Here is a 13,636-nt window from a genome sequence, read left to right on the forward strand (position 1 = left end):
ATTAACTCCCGCCTTAGTTTTCATGCTTTTAGTTTCTGATTATTTTCCTATCTCTCTGATCACAACATGTCTGTCCCGCTTTCTCTCACCCATTGTTCTCCCACATAAACATAAATGTTCCCCAAGGATCTGAAACAGTTTGTCCTCTAGACTCTGCCTTGCCTGCTCCTAGCTCCAATTACCAGCTCCCTACAGATGACACATATCTCTTTGTTTGTCCCTTACCTCTCAGGTGTCAGTTTCCAGGATATCATCATGCACGTACTTTCACCAGCATTTTAAACTTCACTGTGAACTTCCTTCTCCAACCCAGATCTCTGTCTTTGCTACTTAAAATTCTAATTTCTCATAATGGCAACTCCATTGCGCAAGCCACTCTGGCTGAAAATCTCAACAGTAACAGTAATTCCTCTCTTCCCGCCTGCATCCAGTCAGTGACTTAGGCATACATATTCTATGCAGACAGACACCATGCACCCTTTACTGATCCCTTGTTGTTTGCTCTCTTCTTTAATGTATCTTTTTCTGTCAGATTAATCTTCCCAAAACACAGCTGTGGGATGTAATACTCTTTATTTTTGCATTCAAGGCTTTCTGATGGATTTTTAAGGTCACGTTCTGTGTCTGATTTCACTATTCTCAAAGCACTCAACCCCATGCCGTATACATAGCTGCATAATTTGTATGAAAAGCACCAGTGATGCATTTACATAGAAAGCCTAATTGTGCCTCCTAGTCAAAAACGTTTCTTCCCAGTAAAGAATTCTTACAGGAGGACAAAATTTTGACCAGAGGATCTTACAGAATAGTCTCTATATCCTGATTAAAGGTGCATGTTATTTGCTTTAGATACATATTAATAAGTGTTCTAAAACTACCTTGTGACCATTACATTGCTATTAGTTCAGACAAGAATCCATAAAATCTTGGTTTACTTTTGAATGGAGTCTGGAAAATCGTCATGGGTTGCAGAAGGTTGAAGTGGGGTGAGGGATTATCAGGAGAAGTTACAAAATAAACAAAAGCACAGAAATACATGAATGTATATGTGCGTATGTACAGCTCTGCATAAATATGTATGAGCACCTATGATCTAGTCTTATTGATCTAGGCTTCAAACAGATGAAAAAGTTGAAAAAGACGAAGAAAAAAGGTTACACATGTTTTGGAAATGAAGAACACTTGAAAAATTATTTGCACTGTTGAATTAGTAAAATTAATAATCACCACATATTTGCTGAGGAATAATTTCTTTGCTGGTATAAAACTACCTTAGAGAACCAATATATTGGCTTTTCAGACTTGGGCTAAAGGATGCTTTAAAAATCAATAATCTTATGCAAAGCAGACAATTGAATTTTAGTGCCTATTTAGTATTAAGTTGTGATACAATATCACTCTTCCTATCAAATTTTTAATGGTTCTATTTCCCAGCGTGTCTTTATAATTTTCCTGTTTCAAATAATCTACACTCTCCAGAAAAAAAAAAAATAAGAAAGTACTACAATTTCAAGAAATTTAAGTTACTGCAGTATACACTTAAATCTATTCTTCGATTCAATTAAATGAAGGGAGAATTAACGAAATTAGCCTTAATGCATTTCTCTTAACCAATTTTACACGTTACAATAATAGAATGCTATTCAGCATAATTTAATAATTACCTTTCTTTAGGTCAATCTTAATTTTCTTTGCGTTTTTCTTGCTGCCAAACCCCATGAGCGGGGAGAGTGAGGGAGAGGATGGCTTTCTACCTAGTCTTGGTACTCGGGGGCTCTTGCTTTGCTGCAGGGAAGTCAACGCATCTTCTTCAGGACTGCTTGCTCCTGTGAGATGTACTGTCTTTGTTCCTGATTTTCCATGGACAGGAGGTGGCACCTTTGTTCTCAAAACGCCATCATTGTTACCAAAAATGTTAAGAGGTCCAATGACTGATTTCTCATACTGTTCCCGGTTTTGAGGTGGAAGCACACGGAGCAGCACACTTGGAGATTTCATTGCCTGACGGAAGACATCCTGAGCCCTTGAAAGACAGTGAATGTATAATGATACCACTTCCTAGCATGCCATCTAAAGCACCCAGCATCACGGCTATGGGAACAGCCCAGGAACATAAGCACAGGAGATACCATCACTATTACTACCAATACAATTTTGTTAACTAAATACTAGTTACCATGTATGGCCTGCCCATGAGGTGCCACCACACTGGGCTACATGTGCATTATCAGCGTGCAGGATTCTCTCATTTAATCTTTTTAACAATCATGGTAGGGATATATAATTAGCTCTCGTTTTACAAAATGAAGAAATGGAGGCTCAGAGAGCTTACGTAACTTGTCCAAAGACCCACAGCTTTTAAGCATTTCTAAATCTGAAATTCTATCCAGAAGTATTTACTGAAGTAAATATAAAAGCAAGCTCTGATTTTAAATGTTAAAAAAATGTTTTATTGTCTCCATCAGATTACTGTTTAGTTTCAAAACTTTATGCTAAAGTATAGGTCTCTTCTAAAGCAGGTTGTGTTCCAGAAGCCCAATTTTGACACAAATGTTTCCTCACGGAGACATTTGGTAGGTGTTCTGGCTGTGCCAACTATCACAGTGGACTGTCAATCTAAAACGCACCCTCCCTGTTATTCTATTATAGAGTAATAATACTTTTTTGTCTTAGCACTTTGTGCTTTTCCTCCAATCTCCCACTAGTTTTTCTTTCCTTCTTCCTTATGCTGCCTTATATCTTATGACTAGGTAAAACAACAATCTTTCCCAGCTTTCTTGCCAGTGAGATGAAGGGTTAGATGAATCTCGTTCATCTGGGATGCAGAAACTTTTTTGTTCTCCTGTTTCTCTCTTATTTCTTGAAACTCCATCAAGTGATGGAGAGAACTCCAGCAGCCATCTTGTGACCATGAGACAGCTTAAAGATAGTAGCCACATAAGAAGGATGGCAAAACAGAAAGATGGAGGATGCCTGACTCACTGATGATGGTGGACCCTCCGTGCCAACTCTGGACAGCTACCTCCACACATTTCTCCTTATAAAAGGTAAATTTCATTTAAGACACCTTTATTTCAGATTACTAGCAACCACACCAAATAATAATGCATCATAATTCCAACTGCTATCTGAGCTTCCCCTCACTTTATTCATAAAGAGCTTACATTGTTAGGGGAGGAGGGAGACGACTTCGCATAGACAGCCCAACTCCTCTGGTTAGTTCCTTGACTAGAAGTCAATTTCTACTCCATGTTGAATTTTTTTAAGCTTTTACTTCTACCTCTATAATATAGGGAAAATAATGTCTGCTTTGCATTCCTATTAAGTCCTGGTAACAAGCAGAGTGACATATAAAAATAATATCATTATTGATAATAATTATAATTTGCCTATTATTATTTTTAGAAATAGACTCAAGGCTTCATTTTCTTATACACTTAAGCAGCTACAACCACTGCCCCTTCCCCTGCAACTACTCACCCTCTCCACCCAACACAATATTGGCAACCAATAGTCACAGAGAAAATGCATTATGAGTTGTCTTGGTTGGAAACAAGAGAGGTTGGTGATCATTACTAAAGAATATTCATGATTATTCTCTTGTTCTACTGCAATGCCAATATACATTTTAAAAAGCATATGCAGACTGCTGCATTCTCTAATTCTTAGGTACAAAGACCTATTCCTGTAACATTTTCACATGCAGAGAAATAATTTCTTGAGGGAGAGTATTTTAATTTTTTTTCTTTTTTTCTATTATTCATTGAGTCCTCACAGACATCTCTCACAGGTATTTAGTTTAAGGAAGACTGCTGACACCAAGTAAGTTAATTAATAAACCGAACTAACAGTCTGTGAAAACAGTCATTAAATACCAGTCTAATTGACCCGTATCTCAAGAAAAACAAGCCCATCTATGGATGCCCCAGAAAGACAGCCAGCCAGAAGGCTTGCTCTATTCTGCAGCTGGCCCTTCTCAGGGCTGTCAGAGACATTTGCAGGCCACCTCTGAGTATGCTAAAACACAGGATGCATTTGAAAATAGATGTTCTGGGGTCAAAGGAACTTACCAGAAATTCTACCTACATTTTTTATCACAATGAGCTCAGTAATGATTATAAGCATTCTAGGAATCAATAAGGTAAATAAAACAATGAAAAAAAATGCTTACTGAGCAAAGGTTTTGTCTACGAGGTCCACGTTGTTGATTTTTACAATACATTCATTTTCGTGAAACAGTCCCTCCCGCTTGGACCTGCTGTTTTCTTCAATGCCACGGATGAAGAGCCCTAGAATCCTAAATGCAACATTTAGGTTGAAAGAGAATGACTGAATAATAACATGCAGGTTGTTTCTCTACTTGCAACTGTTCAGAAATAAGTACTGGTTTCTATTTATGAAAGAAATTATGCTTTATATTCAGGCAACTTCTTATTATTTAAATTCTTACTAAAAAAACCCCAAAACACAACCAAAAAAAAAAATACATACACATACAACTCACTATACAGAAGAAGCCCTTCAAGGCACATATACATAAACACCAGCCCAGAGCACACAGACCTACAATCCCGTTTCTCATGCCTGCAGTAAACTTAGAAAAGGCTAGTGTTGCTCAGTGTAGTTGAGGACACAGGGGACTGGTGGTTTTGCGAGAACATCACAGAAGGGCTGACTGTAATAAGTAAGTTTGAGTTGGTGCCAAGGGGGCAACTCAACATTTGATAATGGGGGAGGATTAGGTACTCACAGTAGTGTTTTCACAGTCTTCCTACCTCTTCCAATAATATGCATTTTAAGAAGTAAACCTTTAGCACAGATCATATTACTCAATTTAGAAGGAAGTTCGGTCCCATTTGTTAGTGCCACTGAATCAAGTATGTGTTGAGTGTTCTCTATGCGCTTCAGATGGGGGAAAACGAGACAGAGCTGTAGGACCAAGACAATGTCTCAGTACAGGCTTGGAGTACAGGAGGAATGAAAAAACTGGAGCTATCAATAAGCCTAGAGTCTTCACAGAAGGATTTGGGAAGAAACTGGGATGTAAACTGGATCAGAAGAATGAGTGGGATTTGGATAGGAGGAGAGAGAGGATACACACTGAGGCAGGAACAACTGGGTGTGTTTGTGTAAGGGGAGCAGGGTGAGAGCTCACAACGCATAGGGAGGCCAGCGCCCCATGCAGGGGCCTTGAACACCAGCTGATGGACTTATCTGATGAGGCTGGAGCAGTACACACACCAGCACCACTCACTGCTTCTGAGACAGTGACCGGATGAAAGCAGGGCTTTGGGAAGAAGAGTTATGTGCAATTTCAACCAGGAAGAGTCTGGATTCAGAGAGCATCCCCTAAGCCTCCTTTTGCCTCATGGCTGTGGCTTAGCGTTGGGAGGGAAGGGGGCTGGAGAAAAAGAAAAGGAGAAAGAAAACTACAGCAATGAAAAGAAAGAATTCAAATGTGTGTGTGTGTGTGTGTATACTTGCATGCACCTATTACGTATTGGTAGTACCTGAACTGAAAACTGAAAGACATCAGATTTGTGTATATTTAAGCCATTTCTCATGCGAGGGATTTCCTTGTTCCTTGTGGCACGTCAGGGTGAGTCTGCTAGATGTGGAGAAACCACCACCTTCTCTTCCCCATCCTCCTGTTTTCTTACTTTGTCATCCTCTTTCATATAGGGGCCTTAGGTGCTGTTACGTAGTCCCTTTGAATTAAGTCTCAAATCTAAATAAAACATGAGCACATTTTATGCGTGAATAATAGGGTCCACCATGGAAAAAGGGGAGTCTCTAATGAAAGTGAAGGGAAAAACCATCTTCCTGTTTGCAGCTGCCACAAAGTGGGGCCTCTGTCTCCAGGGCCTGAGTTCATCTGATGAGCTCATGTCATTTCAAGACGGCTGGAGGAGAGGCACATGTAGAGCTAGTTAGATCTCTATTTCAAAAAAGTTAAACGAACACAGCACGCTGATGCAGGAGACAGCAGAGCAAATAGTCATGCTGCCTACGTGGAGAAGGCTCAGGGTCACAGGCCAAGTGTGCAGTGATGCTTCATTTCCTAATTCTAGTCAGTCAGTAAATTAATCATCTTCTGTGTGCAAGAGAATAGGGGCCAAAGCTACTATTTGATAAAGGATCTGAGATTTAAATTACTATATTTAAGATACTAATCCCACCTTAATCTCATAACATAATATTAAAAATTGAACTATTTGACGTGTCGAAAAAAAGGAAAGAAAGAAATAGAACAAAATAGTGTTTCTCTCCTAAATTAAACAACTCTCATAGTTCACATTTTGGATTTTTGTTATGGTGGATTCACAATAACACGATCCATTAGGAGGCTCACATGTGGTTATAAACTAGTTTATGTAAGCGATATTTTTTTAACAAGCATTCAAGTCTTCCGTTAATTTAATTCAGTACATCATCAGTCATGTAATGTTACTCCCTAGGATTTAATTTCACATTTTGGGAGATGAATTAATTCTTTCAGGCCACTGAGTTGCAATTTAGCTGGCATATTACAGCTGGAGTATGCGATGTGAGCCTCACTGATCTAAATAACCTAACTTTCCATGAAAAATTTATTGACAGAATAAGCCCAACTGTAAAACCCATGTGTCAGAGGTAATTTTGGTAAAATGTAAAACTGACTGATTTTATTAGTTTGGTCCCTGGCAACAAACCACTCCTGCCTTCTTTATTCTATGGAAGGGACAGATTCCTTCCAGCTTGATTTCATCCAGACTGGTGTGAGAAGGCTCAGAAAAGAGACCCTCTTTATCCTCTTTGCCCCAGACAGATGGGCTGTGGGTAGCTGCCTTGTTTGGGACCAAGGCTCTCAGGGTTTAAAAATTAATACCGTCAATGAGTTAGAGGCCGAGATGAACCAGTTAACTTGCATTAAGAAGCAGTGATAAAGGAGGCCAAAACCCGCAGCCCGGCAGAATAAAAGGGGTAACCATTGCCTCCTGCCCTTCTAATACTCATTTAGGCACAAACCTACCCCCTGCTTGCTTCCTCCTTTCTTCCCACTGTATCACACCGCCTCAGCCGCTCACCAGCTTAGACTTTTTACCTAAACATCTCCTCTCCTTACATTATGTATCACTCTTCACCCATTCCTTCCTTCTTCTGTCTCACATTCAGCTGTCCTTACTATAAAACAGGTATATTGGACTTCCCTGGTCGTGCAGTGGTTAAGACTCTGTGCTCCTAATTCAGGGGCCCTGGGTTCAATCCCTGGTCAGAGAACTAGATCCCATATACATGCCGCAACTGAGAGTTTGCATGCCACAACTAAGGAGCTGGTGAAGAGCAACTAAGGAGCCAGCCTGCTGCAGCTAAGGAACCTGTCTTCTGCAACTAAGATGCAGCACAACCAAATAAATAAATAAATAAATAAATAAATAAATATTTTTTAAAAAAGTTATATTATGCTATCTTTATTTACTGACAATTAGATTTTATGCTTTTAATTCTAAAATAAAACTATATTTTTTCCAAAAAAAAAAAAAATAAAGGATGAAATTAAATTGTTTTTTACTTGCAGGGACTTTGGTTTTTGTTTTTTTGTTTTTTTTCATTTTTGTTTTTATTGTGCAAGCCAATGGTCCTCCATACAAGCAGCATTCTGCACCCCAATGAATCCACTGAGGCCTTATCTAGTACAGCAGCCCGTGTGTTGTACTCAGTGCGTTCTAACTTTGATTAGGGATCTTATTCTACAACAGGTGTGGCTCTATTTTTGGAAATAAAAAAAATTAAAAAGAAATTGAAGGCAAAGCCAATTACAGTAGTCTTACTAAATAATTAAATGTAAATTCTAATTTAAAATAATGATACAAACCAATAAATGGAAGGAAATTAAGAACTAAGTCTACCACTATGACCTTAACTCCCCCCACCTCCCGTGCTCACACGGGGCGACCATATGGCATGATGAAGTCAGACACTTGTCTGACACGCTCTATACACAGTTGCTTCTAGACACATGGGTTGAGTTAAGTATGCTGTTTCAGCCTGTACTCATTACTTCTTAACTTTTATTGGCTCATGTCTCCACTTCCATATTATTTTTTATGTTTTTTAATTAAATTTCCTTTCTATAATACCAGTGGATAGCAAAAAAAAAAAAAACACTAAACACACAACTATTTCACCAATTTACTGAACAGCGGACCATGAACATACAAAAGTTCATTTCTGAACCAGGATTTTCTGTTTTAGCCAAAATAGTAATAATCCTAATAATTTACACATTCATATGTTGTGTGTTTTACAAGGAGCATTCACATTTTTCATATCATTTAATCCCCACAACCCTGATGTGAAGTAGGTATTCCCAAGAGGCCAGTTTAGGGGACTCACTCAAGGTTATACAAAAGAGAGCACTGAGATTCAAATTCAATTGTTCCAAATTCGAGTCCAAATCTTTTTCCTACTCTGTAAAGCTTATGCTGGAAATCAGAACCAGGAAGGAGCAGGGAGGAAATCAATGCATTCTAGTATGTTCTCTGCACTTGAAGTGAGAGAAGGTGATTTTTGGTCTATAGGGTCAACTTGTTTTCTGAACAGTTGAAAATGATGTAGGGTGACTGTCATGTTGTATATTTCTTCATGTTTTGAAAATTGGGATGATCTTGTGGTCTATTCCAGCTTTATTAAGCTAAAGGGCCTAGTAATTTAGCCACGCTGGTATTTCACACAGCTCTATCAGTACACTTCTGCCAAAAGCCATTAGAATTTCTCATGACAACTGGGTAAATACTCTCCCTGTCTATCAAAAACAACCTCAGCTTGTCCTGTGCCATAACCCATAACATTTATAAACACGCTTATTAACACACACAGGAAATGAGACAATAAGAGCCACTAGCTTTTCAGTTCATTTCGTTTCAGGGGACATTCATTCCAGCAAGAGCTTGGCATCAGATGTTATTTGCTAAAAAAAGGTGATGACTTTGCAATTACAGGTTGCAGATGGCTACCTATTGAAAATGATGCCAACCAAAATATCATGTCTAAATCTGCTCTTCCCGTTATATGGCAGCCCAAATTGAATAAATATTCAGAACCAGTAAATTAATACTATATAACCTTTGGGAAAAGTTTTGTTCTAGAAAGAGCAATAGAGTGAAGGCAAGTCAAGAGATCTGGATTTTGTATGACCTTGAGAAAAAGCAAGTGATTTTTCTGGTCTTTGATCACCTAAGCTAAAATCAGGTATTTTGCCTTTTCAATGATACATTTAAGAAAATAAACTTAGCAAATTAATTAAAATCATGTCACATGGATGAGAAACTTATTTTCTGTAAGTTTCTGACAGCCTTTGTCAGTATTAATCTAGTGCTAAAGGCAGTCATCCTATTGAAAAGTATTATAATAGCATAATATCTAATACTAGTTTTGTAAGGTTGTTATAATAGTACTAATATTAACTCTCAGGCACATACTTTAATTCCCATCAGTAAAACAAGTTTTACATCCAGTTAAGTAGACACAGATTTCAAGAGATGGTGACACAGTCTAAATTATCATTTACCAGCATGGATTTAGAAATCTAAAGTCTTGAAAATTTCAAAAGAATGTGGTAAATTATTTTTAATTGATTACATTTTATTTTAGAACAAAATAAATAGATTTGCTACTATAGCTAAAATCAAAACATTTAGCTTGTGCTATAACTATTTATAATGTTAGAATATTTATTATTCTAAGTTCTATAAACCTGAGGAATATCAAGAAATATCCATTTGGAATTACTATATTTCATTAAAATGTAATTTTGAATATTAAAAAATTCAGTTGCTATATTTGTCTAACAATATGTTAGTCTTTCCACGATTTCTGTTTACTACATGTCACCAATAAGAATACCTTAAGTACCTCTTAATTAATTTAAATGCAGAAATTGTGATTTCTTTTCCATCATATCCTAGAAGTGATGTTACTTTGTTTCTAACACATAAGTGGCCAATAGAAGTATATCTTGAGGTGTCCATTTGAATAACAAAGATATACACTTAATCGTCTTCTGAAAAACGTTTGGGAAAATAAGCTCAAGTCAACTTTTTCATTAGCATGAGCTTCTCATATAAGGAAAACATCTTACCTTCCACTCAGAGATGAAAAGAAGGGTACTACATGTATTCCCAAGGGGCCTCCTTCCCCAGAAATCTCCACTGTTCTTGTCATATCACTGGGACAGAAAAAAAAAAGCACAAATGAGTCTCTGCTAAACAAACAAACAACCCCCCCTCAAACCAGATGTGGCATGTTAAAAAGAAAAACAAAAAAAATTTAGGATTATAACAACTACTGTAAATTCAACAGCAGAGATGAAATCAAAGGAGTACGTGATTTGCTGGTATGCTCAAAAGATCCAGGAAATAAAATGTTTAAAAGACTATCTGATTTCTTATTTTTCCTCCTAGAAGAGGAACAAATAGAAGTGACTACCTACAAAAATAACTTCCTGCTTAACTTAACCTGCATAAATCAACATATTTAAAAGGATGTACACAAAAATGAAATTTCTCCCCATTGAGACACACTTGAAAATTACTGTGTAGATGATAAAATACATGAAATTAAGCATATCTATGCTCAAACATAAAGCAGGAATTTTCCTCCAGAACAGAGAAAAAATGAAATAAAATATGTTTTTATTAGAAAAAGCACAGAATTACACTTTCAACAACTATGAAGCCACAGTTGGTAATACATATGGGCATGTTCAAAGCACTATAAATCAAAACTTAAACTTGCCTTTCAATAAGGCATCAGTTGTAGTCAATGCAACAATTCCAAATTTTCACCTCCTATTTTTTTTTTTAAGAGGTAGAAAAAGAAGTTGAAAAGCCTGGAGAAAATGTATTACAGAAAGAAATAGAAAGCCTGACCTGTCTAACCTACTCCAGATTAAGGAAAGGATGAGCTAGAAACATTAATGGATAGTGTGTATGACTGAAATACACAAAGCATTGGGAGCTTTGGAGTAACGGAAAGTGGAACTAACAAGTTTTTATAAAGATGAAAAATAATAACCATGAACAATTATTGGCTCCTTTAATCCCAGAGAGAGAAAATAAAATTGCCAGAGGAAAAATGAGAAAGTTGAAGCAAACATCCCCATTATGGAAATTGTAGGCAGGTCTCTATTGTTTCCTATTTACATGAAAATGACCTGAAACTAGATGTCAAATTAAGAGCTACAGCTGCTAAAAATGCTTTTCTGCTCCAAATTGAAAATGAGGAAGTTTTGGCTCCTTGCTGGAATGTTGAGAACAGCATTAAGAAAGCAAAATGCCTGATGAATTCACTCTGCATGAAGTACGCCCTAAATTATCAGCAATCTAAAATAAATACATTAAATATAGTCTCATCAGTGGATTAGGCTTATTTTTAATGTGTTTTCATGGCAAACCTATTATCATTAAGAACTGCAAAAAAGAGCATGTTAGTTTCCAACATTTGTGGAGTACGATGGAATTTCAAAACTGATAATAAATTTCAAATGTGTTTTGCTCAGATATTGGTGATATATTTAAAATTTGTTCAGTCAAGCAGGTTATATCAGAGCCTGGAATAAAAATTACAAACAAAATAAATCTTAGGGTGCTAATACCATGGGATAAAACAGATTCTTGGCTATACTTTCTGTGGGAGCATGAAGACACTATACGAATATATGCATATGAAATCCTATGTAGGTATGCATTGTAAGTCCTGAATAGAAAATATTTGGTGGGAAGAGAAAGTTGTGTAGCTTTCAAGGGACCACAAAGACATAGCTTTTATATAATAACAGATTTATAGTGCATTCATAGGCATTTGAGGAAGACTAAACCCAAAGCATTCACATTCTAGGGTTACGATACTGTTGTAAAGACTTAAATACAGAGCCTAAAATCATACTTAACCACTGACACAATTATCTCTACCTTTATAACATATTTTCATAGTTTTGCACTTAGAGCATAACAAATCTTTCCTAATAAATGTATTAAATATCCAAATGCTGATAGATAGTGTTCCCATGTTATATAGAGGCTTTTGGAATATAGGTATTTAGTCTACACAATAAGATTTCAGCTTAAAAAATTTTAGGATGGCTTTATGGATTCTTTTTTCTAGTTTGCAAGTACTTATTCCACTCAAAACCTCTCCTGTAAAACAATAAATTCTACTCTTAGTAATCATCAATCTTGAATTTTTACATTCATTTAAAAAAGTAAATCTTATAATTTGTTAAAGTAATCAATCCTATTTCAAAACACTATAACTTTTTTGGAGGATGCAGTATTAAGGTTTATTTCAATTTTATAAGATTCCCTTTTTCAGTATTTCAGTATAAACTTTTATGTTCTCTTTATACATGATAGTCACAATTTTTTGGCTAGAATGATATTTGACAAATGTTCAATTAGTATCACAAAAATATTACTATCCCAGAAAAAGAAGCATAAAAGATTTTCAATTTTATTGACTGTAATATGCAGACACTTCGAGAATTACATCTATTAGATCTATAGACAAGCATTACAAGTTTTACACAGACTATGTTTTACCACGCTCTTTATAAAATTGTTATCCATTATTTGTTTCAAGATGGAAAGAAAAGCGTTTGAAAAAGGAAACCTTATAGACCAGTCCATGTTTTAAAATTTATTTTAAAGGGGGAAAAAAACCCACTCAGTTACATATACTTGATGGAGTTCTGTGGAAATATCTGTATATACACCCTCATAGAAGATAAACACAGCAAGGAGGGCTAGACACAAGTACTTGAACACACATCTCATAAAATGAGATTTCACGAAGATGTGAAAATATTCTATTAATGTTATTTGTTTAGGCAAACTGCAGAGTAGAGTTCAAGGACCAGGGAGCAGGGTATGCACACATTTACTTACGTTTTGGAGGTGGACTGAGGATAGAAAATGTAGAGAATGAGGGGAGGAGGCTAGTCTAGCAGTGGAAAGAAAAAGGGATTGGCAGCTACTCGTGAAAAACAGACAAAAAAATGAACTGTGGGGCAAAGAAAAAATATTTCAGTGCGGGACAAAAAGAAAAGTCAGATTTCACTAAGCTCAAAATAGCTAATTCAACTTCCTAAGACATACCAAAACAAAAGCAGATAGTCACCAAGCATTAGGTTCAATAGTATTAAGTAAGCTACGTGTTCTAAGGCCCAACTGACAAAATTGATTCAAATAATCACCGGAACCAGGGGCTACCTATCTAAGAGTTTAGTACAAAACAATGGGTGAACGTAGAGAACCAGTGGTTTAAAATGAGCCTGCTGTGAACAGCTATGGCAAGAACTAGCTGGAAAGCACTTCATTTGGTTCCTTCCAGAAGAAAGACATGAAGCTTGAGGGAGAGAATACAATAGGCACTGCAGATGGATGGTTGTAGCTTTAATTTCTCCACGCAAGGCAGGTGCACAGCATCTTTAAGATTAGTCAGCCCAGTGATCAGCCACTAGTTGAGCGTAAGGAAGAGACAGGTCTGAGGGCAGGGAGGGGAAGATGTTTTGTTTCAGAAGGAATTCATGATTAACTCATGAAATTAGAGAGAAAGCATATCCTCGTGGTGGCTTTGAGTCAGGTGTCTGAGTAAATCA

At 36.7% G+C, this 13,636-nt stretch overlaps 1 protein-coding gene across 3 annotated transcripts in view; it reads right to left on the reverse strand.

Annotated features, from left to right (window-relative positions):
- The window catches only part of PARD3B (par-3 family cell polarity regulator beta), a 977,181-nt gene that overhangs the window by 447,691 nt on the left and 515,854 nt on the right, over positions 1-13,636 (reverse strand). For all 3 annotated transcript variants that reach the window (XR_009055026.1, XM_057744363.1, XM_057744365.1), the window contains exons 6-8: positions 10,121-10,207; positions 4,172-4,297; positions 1,665-2,023 (exon numbers count right to left, since the gene is read on the reverse strand). Coding sequence is in view for 2 of the 3 variants with exons in the window: in XM_057744363.1 (XP_057600346.1) it covers positions 1,665-2,023; positions 4,172-4,297; positions 10,121-10,207 (572 nt within the window). In the remaining variant the exon portion in view is untranslated. The remainder of the gene's footprint in view (positions 1-1,664; positions 2,024-4,171; positions 4,298-10,120; positions 10,208-13,636) is intronic.

The sequence above is a fragment of the Hippopotamus amphibius genome, chromosome 8 (assembly GCF_030028045.1).
Source record: "Hippopotamus amphibius kiboko isolate mHipAmp2 chromosome 8, mHipAmp2.hap2, whole genome shotgun sequence".
Classification (NCBI taxonomy): Eukaryota; Metazoa; Chordata; class Mammalia; order Artiodactyla; family Hippopotamidae; genus Hippopotamus; species Hippopotamus amphibius.